Source organism: Entelurus aequoreus, linkage group LG14, assembly GCF_033978785.1.
Source record: "Entelurus aequoreus isolate RoL-2023_Sb linkage group LG14, RoL_Eaeq_v1.1, whole genome shotgun sequence".
Taxonomy (NCBI): Eukaryota; Metazoa; Chordata; class Actinopteri; order Syngnathiformes; family Syngnathidae; genus Entelurus; species Entelurus aequoreus.
This window is the reverse complement of record NC_084744.1, coordinates 58,401,756-58,420,087: the sequence shown is the minus strand read 5'-3', so window position 1 is coordinate 58,420,087 and position 18,332 is coordinate 58,401,756. Positions and strand designations below refer to the sequence as shown.

At 39.0% G+C, this 18,332-nt stretch overlaps 2 protein-coding genes across 3 annotated transcripts in view; one reads left to right on the top strand and one right to left on the bottom strand.

Annotated features, from left to right (window-relative positions):
- The window catches only part of sall2 (spalt-like transcription factor 2), a 33,313-nt gene that overhangs the window by 6,865 nt on the left and 8,116 nt on the right, over positions 1-18,332 (bottom strand). The window contains exons 1-2 of one of the 2 annotated variants that reach the window (XM_062070340.1): positions 15,002-15,247; positions 420-3,991 (exon numbers count right to left, since the gene is read on the bottom strand). In XM_062070340.1, coding sequence (XP_061926324.1) covers positions 420-3,689 — 3,270 coding nt within the window. In that variant the 5' untranslated portion in view covers positions 3,690-3,991; positions 15,002-15,247. Of the gene's footprint in view, positions 1-419; positions 3,992-15,001; positions 15,248-18,332 lie in introns of those variants that run through there. The other variant, XM_062070341.1, reaches the window with a different exon arrangement.
- Positions 7,388-18,332, top strand: part of trim110 (tripartite motif containing 110) — a 41,375-nt gene continuing 30,430 nt past the window's right edge. The window contains exon 1 of the mRNA XM_062070343.1: positions 7,388-7,531. The gene's annotated coding sequence lies outside the window, so the exon portion shown is untranslated. The remainder of the gene's footprint in view (positions 7,532-18,332) is intronic.

The window sequence follows — 18,332 nt, the reverse complement described above, 5'->3', positions numbered from 1 at the left end:
ACACTTATTGATACATTTACACAATTATTATGCTTTGACTCAAAATACTTGCATTTCATTAACAAACATTTTCTGGTGGTAAAAGAAGTGCAAAAGATGAAAAAAAACCGGAATTAAAACGGAAAAACTTAATTTATTTTTTATATTGCTATTATTTAAATGTGTTGTTATAGCTATTGTTGTGGTTTATTTGTTACTAATTTATATCCAGATTATTTTTTAAATTGAGTTTTGTTGGTACAATAAATACTGGTGTTTTCAAATTAACGAATAATCGTGTAAATAATCGTGATTACAATATTAATCAATAAAATGGTGATTATTATTATTGCCATAGTCGTCCAGCCCTAAGCAATCCTCACATTTAGCACGGACGTCTGACAAGCTAGCAAAGTTAACATTGGGCTTCTGTTCCTTACCTTCAGCCCGCTGCGACTGGCATATGCTTTTCCACATTCCGCACAGCAGTAGGTCTTCTTCTCGGGTCGGGCGATAGGGGACGGTAGGGCCGGGGCCAGGATAGAGACGTCCGGTGCGTCACTTAGTTTGCATCCGCCAATCATCTTCACGCCTTCTAGTTGTACGTCCCTTTCGAACGAGTCCAAATTAAAGTTCTGGCCAAAAGTGGAAGCCTTGTGTGCGTCTCTGCCTTGAACGTTGTCCACGGTTTCTGAGGTGGTGGGGAATTCCTCCGGGACTTTAGCTTGGTCTTGCTTTGGTGTGGTTGGGGAGCAAAACTTCTCGTTGTCTTCTTCCATTGGTTCGGGTGACTGAGCCCTGGAAGGGACGAAGCTTGGTTCCGGTTGGGCGTCTACAGCGGTAGTGAGATCCTGATTCGGGGGCAAGGAAGAAATGGTGCCGTAGGAAAAGGGGCCACAATTGGTGGATGTGCTTTGTGGATCCGGATTACTCGATCTGGGGACGAGGGGCGCATCAGGAAATGGGGAGGCTTCCTCACAATCCCCGGCTTGCTCAACTCGGTCGTCTTTATCAGCCGGGACCAAATCATCTGGCACAGGAGCACTGGCACAAAGGACGGGGGCGTTGTCAGTAGCTGGCGGTGGAGTTTGTGTAGTGGTGCTCATGAAGGCGTCAGGGCTGAGATCGGAAGGGGGTTTAGGGTCTGGACTGGAAGATCCATATTTGCTAAGAGTTGCATTACATTCAATGGGTTCAGCGTCAGAAATGGGGCATGTGCCGGCCTCTACGGTTTGAAATTGGGAACTCGGGGATAGACTCCTAGGTTTGCCTGGTTGAGGTGCTTTGCTGGAGGCGGCGTTCTCAGGTTGTAACAAAGGTTTGGCATCAGGTGCGGACGGCATCTCAAAGCCAGAATCTTCGGGACCTTCTGGGGGCAGTTGTCCGCCAAGGTGCATACGAATGTGATGCTGAAGTACCAGAGCATTGGTGAATTTACGTTGACACAGGGGGCAGGAGTTCTGGACGCGAGCGTTGGGCGGCCGAGTGTGATGGGTCGCCAGATGCGAGCGTAGGCTGCCTTTGGTTGAGAAGGATCTTCCACACAACTTGCACGGGAACGGGCGTTCCCCAAGGTGCGTGGCTTGGTGCAAGCGCAGCGCCCTGGGGCAGCTCAGGACCCGGAAACACACACCACATTGATTGGTTGCCAAGTTACTGCCTGGAGCAATGTTCAAGGTTGGTAACAACCCTCCTGCAATGGCACTTGCATTATTCACACCCATACCGAGGGCAGCAACCATCTGACGGGTAAACTTTGAAACAGATGTGGAAACCAGATTAGAGGATGGGGGAGCTGCCATGACATATGTGGTAGACGTGCTGGTATTTAAGAAGTTACTGTTAGCTGAACTTGCGGGAGAGGTCATAGTATTGCTTGGCTGCACCTCCATTGTCGAAGAATTCCATAAAGAAGTAGACTGAGTAGGCGCCTTTTCTAGTTTTTCCACCAGCCTCTGCAGCTTGGATGTCTCAGAAGTAGGTGTGGAGGACGGCACGGAGCAGTGAGTGGTAGCAGCTTGGCCTGGCCCTTTATGAAAGGGGGAGAAAGGGAACGTGATGTGGGAAAGGCTGGTAGAAGCTTGGGATCCTGAATTGGTTGGTAGCGGAGTGCGTAGCATTCCCAAGGCTGGATGGAGTGCTGAGTGTGTGGCACTGGAAACGGATGTCGTCGAACCGGATGGGAAAAGGAGCTTGGGTAGGTGTGCCAGCTGGGAATACGCTGCAGGAGATAGTATGGCAGCTTGAGGAGGGGTGTTTTCATCAGAGTGATGCTGTTTTGCACCCTTCAACAACCCTGAGATGGTAGACGATGAAGATAAAGTAGGAATGGAAAGTAGGGAGTTGGCCAGTGAAGAGGCGGGTGCTGAAGTGGAGGGGGATGAGTAAGATGAGCCAGAGGCGATCGAGACCGCAGCTGCAACAGCTGCCGCCCTATTAAGTTGCAGCAAGGAATGTGAAATCAAGGCCAGATCCACACTTGGAGGCAGAGGTAGTGTACAAGGAGTGGATCCCCCTGACGCCCCCACTGGGAACCCACTATTGCCCCCACTGACGTCTAAATCATTTCCATAGATTTCATCCTCAGGCCGGATTTTTGCCTTCTTTTCGGTCACGTTCATAGCAGCGTTAGTGCTACCGCCGCTACCAGGCTGACTCATATCCGTGGCCCGTAACGCCACTCCAAACAAAGATGGCGGCAGAAGCGAAAGCGACAGCTCTGGGTTTTGCTCCCGGTGGCGTAAGAAGTGCACCTTCAGGTTGCCCCTGGTCGTGAAGCGACTGAGGCACACCGGGCACTGATAGGGCCGTTCGCCGGTATGCGAACGCAGATGTATCTGCAGGGCTGAGTCTCCACTGAAGATCTTCCCACAAAAGCAGCAAACATGCTGGAGACGGCTACTGCTGCCGGAGGCAGAGGTAGACGAAGAGTTGACCTCTCCGGTGAGAGACTGCAAAGCGTATTGGGCATTTGGGGATGCGGATGAGAGGGACGCGTTTAGGTAGGATTTGCCACAGTGTTCACTCAAATTATTTGAAGATTTCTCCTGAAAATAGTGGTTGGGTAGTGCTAAAGATAAAGCTAGTGGGTAGGCAGAAGACGCAATGGAGGTAGGCGGGTCCGAAGACTGATTGCTAGCTCTCAGATAATTAGTAGCCCCTGCAGTGCCTCCGGTCCCCTCGAGCTGGGGCTTGCATGGTTGCAGGATTTGAGACAAGGCATTGCTGGACTTTGAAGGTTTGTTGGCAACTTGAGAGGGGAGCAGGGTGGAGAAGCACGCCAAGAGAGGAGCTACAGAGGTGGACGGCTCGGTGGTATGCGGTTGGGGAGTTGGGCTGCTGGACCTTTTGTCCTCCAGACACAGTTGAGGTAGTGGTGGCAGAAGCTGCTGAGGGGGTGTATCTATTGAGTATGACGCCCCACCCAGACGTAGTACCTGTCTACAGATCTCCTCTGTTATTTGCATCTGGTTGATCTGCCTCTGCTGAAGCACCCGCAGCTCTTCTAGTATCAGAGCCAGACTCAGCTGGGCCCTGGTAGGAGCAACCGAGGCGGAAGACACTCCTGGGCTTGGGGTGGGGGTGACAGGACTTGGAGGACCTTCCGGCACCCGGCTGGGGCTACCGGGGTGTGGAGGACATATGGAGGCGGAGGACGACGAGGACGAGGAGGTGGTGGTGGCTGACAGACCCAGTTTAGGAGAAGCCATGTGGGAGCTTTGGTGCGGAACACTTGTAGACGATTTAGGATTATGATCAAATAGTCTAAGGGCAGGTGAGCGTTGAGTTTGACGAGAGGGGAATAAGAACGGGTAGTCAAGAGTGAGGGAGGATTTAATCTGACGGGAGAGGGAAGGTTCCGGACACTGTGCACATACAGAGTCCGCCTGGAGGGCCTTAGGAGGGGGATGGATCTTGTGGACTGACTTGCTTTGAGGACCGGTAGTTGGACAGCATAAAGGGGGAGAATCTGGGTTGAATGGATATACCTTCACTGCAAAACCAAGGTCACCTGCAAGTTAAAAGAACATTTAATCATTAATAGATATTCAATCTGATATACCTTTTAATTAGTTTGACGCTATTTACAGACAGCTATTTGTGACAACACATGATGAGAGTGCGGAAATATGACCACATCACACCAATTCTCAAATCCCTTCACTGGCTTCCTGTTCCACTCAGGATTGAATTCAAAGTCTCCCTACTAACCCACCAGTGCCTCCATGGAAATGCCCCCCTCTACTTTAAAGAACTACTCACCCCCAAATCCTCCACACGACACCTCCGCTCGGGACAGGCTAACCTCCTCCAACCTCAGAGGACAAAGCTACAAACAATGGGAGACCGGGCTTTCTGTTTCGCCGCTCCCAGTCTGTGGAACGCTCTCCCTGACCACCTGAGGGCACCACAGACTGTGGATGCTTTTAAAAAAGGCTTAAAAACCCTTCTTTTTAAAAAAGCCTTTCTTTTTTTTTTAGATATATGCATACTAATTATAGCTATTTGGCTGTTTTATTTTTATTTATTTCTTTATTATTTTTTTATTTATTTAAAAAAAAAAAAGTAATACACTGTAGCACTTTGAGATTGTTTACTCAATATAAAGTGCTTTTTACAAATACAATCTATTATTATTATTATTATTATTATTATTATAATAACACACTCCATGCTAACATCGCCTCAAGGCCGCTAAGGTTCTGGGGTCGAACTGGATTTCTAATCCCCCGCTCACTTGAACCACTTTGGTTGCACTCCCGATGGAGTCGAGGACAGGCAGAGAGCGAGAAGTGGCGTGCAACGAGGACAACAACAGCCCAGCAGACAAATGACTCACAGACCACCAGGAAGTACACTTAGCCCAAAAAAGATCCGGTGACAGATGTGAAAACAGACCATGTTTGTATACAAGAGTGGGAATGAGAGGGTTCAGGCATATTCATGCATAATAATAGCCGTTTGTCTGGCAACACTCCCTAGAACCGGGAAGTCTTGACCCATTACGGACTTATGTGGGCATGTTTCAGTGGCTACAACAGCAGGAAGATGCTTTGACAAGAGTAGACAAGACACGCCTTCTCATTCTTTATTTTCATGACTATTTACATTGTAGATTGTCACATCAAAACTACGAATGAACACATGTGGAGTTATGTACTTAACAAAAAAAAAAGGGTGAAATAACTGAAAACATGTTTTGTCTTCTAGTTTCTTCAAAATGGCCACCCTTTGCTCTGATTACTTTTTCGCACACTCTTGGCATTCTCTCCATGAGCTTCAAGAGGTAGTCACCTGAAAGGGTTTTCACCTTACAGGTGTGCTTGAAGCTCATGGAGAGAATGCCTAGAGCAGGAGTCACCAACCATTTTGAAAGCAAGAGCTACTTCTTGGGTAGTGATTAATGCGAAGGGCTACCAGTTTGATACACACTTAAATAAATTGCTAGAAATACCCAATTTGCTCAATTTACCTTTAACTCTATGTTATTATTAATAATTAATGATATTTACACTTAATTGAACGGTTTAAAAGAGGAGAAAACACGAAAAAAATGACAATTACATTTTGAAACATAGTTTATCTTCAATTTCGACTCTTTAAAATTCAAAATTCAACCGAAAAAAAGAAGAGAAAAACTAGCTAATTCGAATCTTTTTGAAAAAATTAAAAAAAAGAATTTATGGAACATAATTAGTAATTTTTCCTGATTAAGATTAATTCAAGAATTTTGATGACATGTTTTAAATTGGTTAAAATCCAATCTACACTTTGTTAGAATATATAACAAATTGGACCAAGCTATATTTCTAACAAAGACAAATCATTATTTCTTCTAGATTTTCCAGAACAAAAATTTGAAAAGAAATTCAAAAGACTTTGAAATAAGATTTAAATTTGATTCTACAGATTTTCTGGATTTGCCAGAATATTTTTTTTGAATTTTAATCATAATAAGTTTGAAGAAATATTTCACAAATATTCTTTGTCGAAAAAACAGAAGCTAAAATGAAAAATTAAATTAAAATGTATGTATTATTCTTTACAATAAAAAAAATAAATTTACTTGAACATTGATTTAAATTGTCAGGAAAGAAGAGGAAGGAATATAAAAGGTAAAAATGTATGTGTTTAAAAATACTAAAATCATTTTTAAGGTTGTATTTTTTCTCTAAAATTGTCTTTCTGAAAGTTATAAGAAGCAAAGTAAAAAAAATTAATGAATTTATTTAACAAAAAGAAGACCAAGTCTTTAAAATATTTTCTTGGATTTTCAAATTCTATTTGAGTTTTGTCTCTCTTAGAATGAAAAATGTCAGGCAAAGCGAGACCAGCTTGTTAGTAAATAAATACAATTTTAAAAATAGAGGCAGCTCACTGGGAAGTGCTGCTATTTGAGCTATTTTTAGAACAGGCCAGCGGGCTACTCATCTGGTCCTTACGGGCTACCTGGTGCCCGCGGGCACCGCGTTGGTGACCCCTGGCCTAGAGTGTGCGAAAAAGTAATCAGAGCAAAGGGTGGCTATTTTGAAGAAACTAGAATATGTATAAATATATATAATATATAAAACATTTTTGAGTAATATCACCTTTTTTTATTAAGTACATAACTCCACATGTGTTAATGTTTTATATTCTAGTATATAATGTATATATAATTCGATATATGTGTATATATATACAGTATATACATATATTACATATATATATATATATATATATATACATATATATATATATATATATATATATATATATATATATATATATATATATATATATATACTGTATCACTGTATTCTTATTAACGTTACATAAAAGAAAAAATAAACAGATTACAACTATATATATTTATCATAACTTTATTAACATCGTTTTAGTCTGTAACAGAAAATATTTAACATGCATCAATTTGCCTGAAATTAAAAAAAAAAATTTTTTTTTTACTTTAACCACTTGAAACCAAAAAATACAATTAAATGCAATCAATAAATAATGATCAATTCAAATGTGTTAAACAACATTAAGTCAGGAGCACAATACATAAAACACTTGAACCTTTTGAAGCTGCATGATACTGATAAAGCATGTTCACATGCCTGATAAAAGCGCCTGAAAATAAAAAAATAAAAGTGTAATCATGAACATTCCTGGCAGTCTATTGGGCTAATTGTCGACAATAACAAACTTTTGTCAATTATTTTTATAATCAATCTTTGTAGCGCTTCAACAGCTTTTCAACATCACCCAAATAGGCTTGATGGAACCATGCTTGTGTATGCAGTACTCCCGCCACCCTACATGGGGCAACAGTGAGCCATAAGTGTCAACATGAAGCAGCAGTGAGTTGAGTAGAAGAATTCCCCCATGGAAAAATCAAAACAAATCGCTAAAAATTGACTTTTAATAACGACTGGACAGGAAGTTCGTTGCAAGTGCTCTAGTCATTGTTTCCTGTCGGACTTTTTAAGTGACGGACACTTTGATCCAGACAAGCAGCAACAATGGTGGAAATCCACACGTGGAAGTTTCATCACAAAACTTGGTCAAAGTAAGTAGATATTGTCCATAATAGATTGTTTTGTATTGAAATTACTGACTTTGTGGTGTTTTTTTTTTGTTTTTCTGGTCGTGTTTTTTGTCTGAGAGTAACTCTGTCGATCAGAGCTCGTTTAATACATGTAGCGCTAATTCTGACCAGTAGAGGGCGACAGCGCTACACCGTAGGTTTAGTTGTGTTGAGCCACATTCATTTTGTCTGTTGTCATTTAGTTTATTGTGAATATATTAACACAAAACCTTCTGTTTTATTTTTCTAAAATACACAATGGACACTACACTCATGTAATGTTGTTTTTTAATGTTTGTATTATTTTACCATGAATTGATTAACGTGGACCCTGACTTAAACAAGTTGAACAACTTATTGGGGTGTTACCATTTAGTGGTCAATTGTACGGAATATGTACTGTGCTTTGCAATCTACTAATAAAAGTATCAATCAAAAAACTCAGTCTTATAAACCTAAATGATAGAAGACGTGTAAAAAAACCAACAAAAAAAACTGAGAAAGGAAAATAATTCAAAAGAAGGAACATCAATCCTCAAGAAAACTTCTAGAGCTTCTATTTCTTCATGCTGTTAACTATCTGTCTGGCTGCGCACGCTGGAAACGAGTAGCAGGGGCGTTTTTTTTTTTTACGAAACCTCCACATTTCGAGCCCTTGGACTCTTAAAACTGCGGCCCTCCTCATTACGTAGTTAATTAACCCTGCTGTAGTTGGTATCATTATTGTCGATATTTGTATCGACCCGCCCACCTCTGTGTACATCCAGGCTATAGTATAGCGGTTAAAGTTAAAGTAGCAATGATTGTCACACACACACTAGGTGTGGCGAAAGTATTCTCTGCATTTGACCCATCACCCTCGATCACCCCCTGGGAGGTGAGGGGGAGCAGTGAGCAGCAGCGGTGGCTGCGCCCGGGAATTTTTTTTTTTGGTGATTTAACCCCCAATTCCAACCCTTGATGCTGAGTGCCAAGCAGGGAGGTAATGGCTCCCATTTTTATAGTCTTTGGTATGACTCGGCCGGGGTTTGAACTAAGGGCGGACACTCTAGCCACTAGGTTAGCATGTCTTATTGTATCCTTGTGGCGTGTAGCTATTCCTCTTCCTTCACTGATAATAATACTTGTGTGAAACTTACTTTACTTTTCAAAATTGCTGACTATAATGGGTGTAAAGGAAACTACATGGCTGTTATTTCTTGTTTAGAGGACTAAAATGCATATTTACACATATTTAGATTGCCATAAACGTTTTTTTATACGCTTTAACTATGAAAATATATGATTTAATAATATTAATCCTGTTTTCGCGGAGAGCTGCCTCTATTTTTTAAATTTTATTTATTTACTAGCAAGCTGGTCTCGCTTTGCCCGACATTTTTAATTCTAAGAGAGACAAAACTCAAATAGAATTTGAAAATCCAAGAAAATATTTTAAAGACTTGGTCTTCACTTGTTTAAATAAATTCAATTAGTTTTTTTCTTTACTTTACGTTAATTGGGGCCACGATTAGGGACGACTGTAAAGTAACTATACATCCCTGTAGAGGCCTCGTTCACACTGCAGGTCAATTCCGATTATGTATTTTTTGCCCATATGTGACCTGTATCGGATTTTTTTTATGTCGATGTGAACAGTGCGATTCCGAATTCTTTTCAAATCCGACCCAGGCCTCTTTCGTATGTGGATATATATCCGATATGTCTCCCATCCGGTCTTCATCCGACCAATACGTCTTCAAAAAGCAATAAGTGTCATACTTGTTTGGCAAAATAGACGACAGCAAAATAAATGGTTGACAAATGAACAGAAACCCAAAACCAGTTAAGTTGTCACATTGTGTAAATCAGGGGTCACCAACGCGGTGCCCGCGGGCACCAGGTAGCCCGTAAGGACCAGATGAGTAGCCCGCCGGCCTGTTCTAAAAATAGCTCAAATAGCAGCACTTACCAGTGAGCTGCCTCTATTTTTTAAATTTTATTTATTTACTAGAAAGCTGGTCTCGCTTTGCCCGACATTTTTAATTCTAAGAGAGACAAAACTCAAATAGAATTTGAAAATCCAAGAAAATATTGTAAAGACTTGGTCTTCACTTGTTTAAATAAATTCAATTAGTTTTTTACTTTGCTTCTTATAACTTTCAGAAAGACAATTTTAGAGAAAAAATACAACCTTAAAAATGATTTTAGGATTTTTAAACACATATACCTTTTTACCTTTTGAATTCCTCCCTTTTCTTTCCTGACAATTTATATCAATGTTCAAGTAAATGTATTTTTTTTATCGTAAAGAATAATAAATACATTTTATTTTAATTCTTCATTTTAGCTTCTGTTTTTTCGACGAAGAATATTTGTGAAATATTTCTTCAAACTTATTATGATTAAAATTCAAAAAAATTATTCTGGCAAATCTAGAAAATCTGTAGAATCAAATTTAAATCTTATTTCAAAGTCTTTTGAATTTCTTTTAAAATGTTTGTTCTGGAAAATCTAGAATAAATATTGATTTGTCTTTATTAGAAATATAGCTTGGTCCAATTTTTTTTTTTCTAACAAAGTGTAGATTGGATTTTAACCTATTTAATCAAAATTCTAAAATTATCTTAATCAGGAAAAATTACTAATGATGTTCCATAAATTCTTTTTTTAAGTTTTTCTTTTCTTTTTTTCGGTTGAATTTTGAATTTTAAAGAGTCGAAATTGAAGATAAACTATGTTTCAAAATTTAATTGTCATTTTTTTTCGTGTTTTCTCCTCTTTTAAACCGTTCAATTAAGTGTAAATATCATTAATTATTAATAATAACGTAGAGTTAAAGGTAAATTGAGCAAATTTACTATTTCTGGTAATGTATTTAAGTGTGTATCAAACTGGTAGCCCTTCGCATTAATCAGTACCCAAGAAGTAGCTCTTGGTTTCAAAAAGGTTGGTGACCCCTGGTGTAAATGGTAAATAAAAGCAGAATGACGGACCCGCAAACATTTTCGGGACTTATGCAGATCCCAAATACACATCAGCAGGTACCAATAGGTAAGAAAATTTGTTTTTAATATTTTGAAACAAAACGCCAGATAATATGTCTCCTAATAGGTACCATCTTGGGGTTCTTAATAACACACACCCCATAATAATACCAGTATGTTGAAGCACAATACGTCTGACTATCTGCTCTGACAATCCATCAAGCGGTGCGGCTTCGTAGCTTACCAAAGTCGTACCAAAACAATTTTGACGGATTTTTGAGCGCGTTCGATATTCTCAATGAAACATCAAAGTTTTGGTGTCGCTTGCTTACGGGTACTTGCTCGCGTTATTTGTTGAACAGGCTCCCGCCTGCAGTCCACACGTATCCCTTGCATTGTCTGTGACTGCCATCTACTGGTCACACTTATCATTACACCATGTACCAAATAATATGGCTTCGAGGTCGGTAAGCACAACCAGAATTAATTGCCTCGAGGTCGGTAAGCACAACCAGAATTAATACGTACATTAGTTGCACCGGGTTATGAGGCCATTTTAGAGAAAATGAAAGGATTTTGACAGACCATTTTCAAGCCGCTTTCTGACTCTTTCTTCAGGATGCGCCATCGTTGTTTTACCGGTAGTTTTTAGCGCTTCCATAGCGAGTCTACTGACCGATATAAGTTAGAACTGGACGCTACTTTGTGTTGGAAATGGTAAAAGCGGAGGATGAATGCCTCACAACAAGAGGATAGAGAAAAAGGAGTTTATTGGCTACAATGGCGGACCCGCGAACATTTTCGGGACTTATGCAGATCCCAAATACACATCAGCAGGTAGCAATAGGTAGGAAAAGTTGGTTTTGCGTAAAATTTTGAAACAAAACGCCAGATAATGTCTCCTAATAGGTACTATCTTGGGGTCCTTATACACACACCACCAGTATGTGGAAGCACAGTACGTCTGACTATCTGGTCCGACAATCCATCAAGCTGTGCGGCTTCGTAGCTAACCAAAGTCGTACCAAAACAATTTTGACAGATTTTTCAGCGTTGTGTGTAATGTTCTATATTCTCAATGAAACATCAAAGTTTTGGTGTCGCTTGCTTACGGGTACTTGCTAGCGTCATTCATCGAACAGGCTTCAAACTGCAGTCCACATGTATCTCTTGCATTATCTGTGACTACCATCTACTGGTCACACCTTTCATTACACCATGTACCAAATAAAATGGCTTCGAGTTCGGTAGGCATAACCAAAATTAATACTTACATTAGGCGCACCCGGTTATAAAATTAAAATTAAAGGATTTTAAGTGCGCCTTGCAATCTGAAAAATACGGTACTTTCACCTTAGAAATCTAACAAACTTTGCACCATATTTTATTTTTTTATTTTATTTTTTTTATGCCTGTATCGTCTAGTTTTAATCTACTCAACGGGACACTGGCTTTGAAGCAGGAGCTCAGAACATTGAAGGAAAATGTTAATGGAGATCTTATATATATATAACATCACTTAAGTGTCTTAGCGAGGAACTATTATGCAGAACCAACTTTTAGTACCTACTTGCTTTTGTGTGTTTGGGAAAGTTGTGACAAAGTGGAGACGATTGTCGAAGTGGAGGCACGTAATCCTAAAGAGACGATCAGAAAGCGGCTTGATGATGGTCTGTAAAACTTTATCTATGCAACTTTTTGAGCAAAGAACCACCTTTACATGTCATGTAGACCACAAGGAAGTGTTTTAAATGTATAAAATAATCTACTATGACGCCTTTGAAGCATCAACTACTGTACTTCAGACATGCAATCTGACACTTTTCTCGGACATACAGTACAGTATAATCTCGGTCTCACCATGGTCAAGTGTCCGAGAGGCGCCGCGGGTCAAGCTCATAAACTGCCGGGGTCGTTTCTGCTTCCGCCTGGTCATGCTTCTGGGTACGCAACTTTCCGTTTCCCTCCGACTCTTAGGTTTGATTACAGGGAACAAAAAAAAGGATGGGAAAGCATAATTTCCTCCTGCAGGTCGAGCGGTCATGAGGAAGTGTCCAGGCTGGACCTATATTGTAGTGTGCTAAAGATGCATGTGTGACAGTTTCACTCCTGTCCTGGCTTCTCCTCACACACACACACACACACACACACACGCACACACATGCAGACACACACACACACACTCACACACACACAGCTCACTTGTTCATTCGCTACTTGACATTCAAATGGCAAGGCAGGCACTCTTCGCCCTGTCTTTTGTAAAAGCTGCAGACAACACATGAGTGATCCCTAAATAAATAAATAAAAATGTAAATAAAAATAAAAACATACAAATGTAATTAAATTACATTGAATTAAATAAAAATTGAAATAAACAAAGATAAATATAAACACAAACATATAGATAAAAATAAACAGAAATAAATCAATTAAAATTTAAAAAATATTCAACTAATATAAGAACATACTAATTTAATGTAACTTCATAAAATAAACAAAAATATAAATACAAATAAATAAATAAATGAATATTTTAAATATTTAAAATCAAAACAAAAATGTAATTGTATTCAATTTAATTTAATAAAATTACAAATAAAATTAAAACAAAAAAAATAATGATTTATTTTCATAAAATTAAAATTAACAAAAATAAACAAAGATAAAAAAATAAACACAAACCTATACATAAAAATAAACACGAATAAATGAATAAAAATGTTAAAGTTAAATTAAAATAAAAACATAAAAATGGTATTCAATTTAATAAAACTAAACTAAAATAAAAGATAAAAATGAACACAAACATAAACATAAAAATAAAGACAAATAAATAAATAAAAATGTAAAAACTAAAATGTTTAAATAAAAACAAAAATGTCATTGTATTTAATTTAATTTCATAAAATAAAATTAAAATTAAAATATAAACAATAATGTCATTGTATTTAATTTAATTTCATAAAATAAAATTTGAACAAACAAAAATAAACACGAACAAATACCTAAAAATAAACACTAATAAATAAATTAAAATATTTAAAAAGTTACGTTATAATAAAAACATGTATTTAATTTAATAAAAATAAACAAAAATAAAGATACAAATAAACACAAATAAATAAATAAAAATTAAAAATGTTTTAAATAAAAAGAAAAGTCATTGTATTTAATTTAATTTATTAAAATAAAAAATACAATAAAAACAAAATTAATTGTATTTAATTTATAATACTATAATATATAGTATTATAATATATACATATAATATAGTAATGCAATTTAAATTTAAATAAACAAAAAAAAGATAAAAAATAAACACAAATAAATAAATACAAATTTAAAATGTTTTAAATAAAAAGAAAAGTAATTGTATTTAATTTATTAAAATAAAAAATACAATAAAAACAAAGTTCATTGTATTTAATTTATAATACTACAATATATAGTATTATAATATATATATAAGAATACAATTTAAATTAAAATAAACGAAAACAAAGATGAAAAATAAACACAAACAAATAAATAACATTTTTAGAATAAAAATAAAAACAAACGGTTATTTTAATTTAATACAAATAAACAAAAATAAAGATAAAAATAAACACAAACACACATAAAAATGAACTAATAAATAAATAAAAATGTAAAAAAATATATTTTATTTATTTATTGTATGTAATTTAATTTAATAAAATTAGAATTAAAATAAACAATAAGCTAAGATTAAAAAAATAAACACGAACATACACATAAAAAATGAACACAAAAAGTAATAAATAAGAATAAAAATATACATGAAAAGAAAATACATTTAAAGAAAACGACACATTATTTCTTCCCAGAACCTTCTTGTTCAAGTGGGTGCAAAAGTCAACGCAACGTTGTGCAACAATGGCGTCTAAAGGGTGACTGGTTTAGTGTTACCGCCATGCAGCGAGTGCAGACACACACTCTCCAGCCAGGGCGGCTGTCGGGGGGGAAAGGAGGTGGAATTTGCAACAATGGCGTTGAGGGAGCACAGCTGAGTGAGCATCGCCTCCTGCAACACATGAGGCCACTGAATGGAGGCACAATGCCGCCTTTCTCCCTCGCAGAAAAACATGCATTCAATAAACGATGCAACGTATCTGTTAAAGCGTCTAACGTGCATAAAAACGTGAAGAAAAAGCACCGCTTTCTAATCCATTGTGGCGACACGGCATCGACAACACGACGTTGCAATAATGCTTGTTGTAAACGCGCACGCCAAATATGTACGGCGGCGAGACGCGCGCTCCCGCTACTGTACGAGCACCTGTTGCACGCCGCGCGCCCCCCCCCCCTCGACATCATAACAAGTTATGATTCATAAAATATTACCAGCAGGAAAAAAAAAAAAAAAGTCCCGGATGTGCGCCGCCGCACCCCCCTACAGGCCGTCGTCAGCGGCACACCTCGTGGAGGAAAATGTCATAATAATGCCACGGAAACAACTTACCCGCGTGGGGAAGACGATTATGGCCGTGGGTCAACAATGGAGGCGAGGCTGCGCGGCTCGGATGATCGACGACTTCTCTCACACTGGCGCACTATTTCCCTATTCACTCCCAAGGATGCGCAGTAGGACACACGCATTTTTTTTTTTTTTCCTCAATTATTTATCTCCTCCGGAAAATGGCGGGTTTCGAAAAAAAAATCTAATAAAGAATGATTCCCGTTCAAAGAGGACGAGCAAGCGATTACACATGCGTTGTTTTTTTTTTTTTTTTTTTTTTTTTTTTTTTGTCTGGGGCCTGTCTGCCTGTCTGTGTCTATGCGGTATACTGTCTGTCTGTCTGTCTGTCTGTCTCTTATAATTAATGGCCCCTCGCTGCCAGACGGTCCTCGGGGAAACTGTGACCACGGTTACCTCCACGTTTGGCTCTCGGACTTTGTCCGGCGCACACAATGGCTTTATGTAAAACATGGCCGTCGAGTCACCCTTGCACAATGCAGCGTGGCTGAAAAGGAGCAGGAAGAAACACAGCTTATTTCCACGGTCCCAGCCCTTCTCCCCGTATTATGGCGAGTTATTTCGCCGTCCTGCGTTTAACATATCAGCTTGTATGCACGCGAGCCGAAAGCCGACTTCATATATATATATATATATATATATATATATATATATATATATATATATATATATATATATATATATATATATATATATATATATATATATATATATATAGGATTGTCGGAGCAGATAGTCAGACGTACTGTGCTTCAACATACTGGTATTGTTATGGTGTGTGTATAAGGATTAGTTAAAGTTAAGTTAAAGTACCAATGATTGTCACACACACACACTAGGTGTGGTGAAATGTGTCCTCTGCATTTGACCCATCCCCTTGTTCACCCCCTGGGAGGTGAGGGGAGCAGTGGGCAGCAGCGGTGGCCGTGCCCGGGAGTCATTTTTGGTGGTTTAACCCCCGATTCCAACCCTTGATGCTGAGTGTCAAGCAGGGAGGTAGTGGGTCCCATTTTGATAGTCTTTGGTATGACTCGGCCGGGATTTGGTGTGTTTATAAGCATAGAACATTACACACAACGCTCAAAGTTTTAGTACGACTTTGGTAAGCTACGAGGCCGCACCGATTGATGGATTGTCGGAGCAGATAGTCAGACGTACTGTGCTTCATTCAACATGCTATTATGGTGTGTGTATAAGCATAGAACATTACACACAACGCTCAAAAATCCGTCAAAATTGTTTTAGTACGACTTTGGTAAGCTACAAGGCCGCACCGATTGATGGATTGTCGGAGCAGATAGTCAGACGTACTGTGCTTCAGTCAACATACTATTATGGTGTGTGTATAAGCGTAGAACATTACACACAACGCTCAAAAATCAGTCAAAAGTGTTTTAGTACGACTTTGGTGAGCTACGAAGCCGCACCGCTTGAAGGATTGTTGGAGCAGATAGTCAGACGTACTGTGCTTCAGTCAACATACTATTATGGTGTGTGTATAAGCATAGAACATTACACACAAGGCTCAAAAATCCGACAAAATTGTATTAGTACGACTTTGGTGGGCTACGAGGCCACACCGCTTGATGGATTGTCGGAGCAGATAGTCAGACGTACTGTGCTTCAGTCAACATACTATTATAGTGTGTGTATAAGCGTAGAACATTACACACAACGCTCAAAAAGCAGTCAAAGGTGTTTTAGTACGACTTTGATGAGCTACGAGGCCGCACCGCTTGAAGGATTGTTGGAGCAGATAGTCAGACGTACTGTGCTTCAGTCAACATACTATTATGATGTGTGTATAAGCATAGAACATTACACACAAGGTTAAAAAATCAGACAAAATTGTATTAGTACGACTTTGGTGGGCTACGAGGCCGCACCGCTTGATGGATTGTCGGAGCAGATAGTCAGACGTACTGTGCTTCAGTCATCATACTATTATGGTGTGTGTATAAGCATAGAAAATCACAAACAACGCTCAAAAATCCGTCAAAATTGTTTTAGTACGACTTTGGTGAGCTACGAGGCCGCACCGCTTGATGGATTGTCGGAGCAGATAGTCAGACGTACTGTGCTTCAGTCAACATACTATTATGGTGTGTGTGTATAAGCATAGAACATTACACACAACGCTAAAAAATCCGTCAAAATTGTTTTAGTACGACTTTGGTGAGCTACGAGGCCGCACCGCTTGATGGATTGTCGGAGCAGATAGTCAGACGTACTGTGCTTCAGTCAACATACTATTATAGTGTGTGTATAAGCGTAGAACATTACACACAACGCTCAAAAAGCAGTCAAAGGTGTTTTAGTACGACTTTGATGAGCTACGAGGCCGCACCGCTTGAAGGATTGTTGGAGCAGATAGTCAGACGTACTGTGCTTCAGTCAACATACTATTATGATGTGTGTATAAGCATAGAACATTACACACAAGGTTAAAAAATCAGACAAAATTGTATTAGTACGACTTTGGTGGGCTACGAGGCCGCACCGCTTGATGGATTGTCGGAGCAGATAGTCAGACGTACTGTGCTTCAGTCATCATACTATTATGGTGTGTGTATAAGCATAGAAAATCACAAACAACGCTCAAAAATCCGTCAAAATTGTTTTAGTACGACTTTGGTGAGCTACGAGGCCGCACCGCTTGATGGATTGTCGGAGCAGATAGTCAGACGTACTGTGCTTCAGTCAACATACTATTATGGTGTGTGTGTATAAGCATAGAACATTACACACAACGCTAAAAAATCAGTCAAAATTGTTTTAGTACGACTTTGGTGAGCTACGAGGCCGCACCGCTTGAAGGATTGTTGGAGCAGATAGTTTGACGTACTGTGCTTCAGTCAACATACTATTATGGTGTGTGTATAAGCATAGAACATTACACACAACGCTCAAAAATCCGACAAAATTGTATTAGTACGACTTTGGTGGGCTACGAGGCCGCACCGCTTGATGGATTGTCGGAGCAGATAGTCAGACGTACTGTGCTTCAGTCAACATACTATTATGGTGTGTGTATAAGCATAGAACATTACACACAAGGCTCAAAAATCCGACAAAATTGTATTAGTACGACTTTGGTGGGCTACGAGGCCGCACCGCTTGATGGATTGTCGGAGCAGATAGTCAGACGTACTGTGCTTCAGTCAACATACTATTATAGTGTGTGTATAAGCGTAGAACATTACACACAACGCTCAAAAAGCAGTCAAAGGTGTTTTAGTACGACTTTGATGAGCTACGAGGCCGCACCGCTTGAAGGATTGTTGGAGCAGATAGTCAGACGTACTGTGCTTCAGTC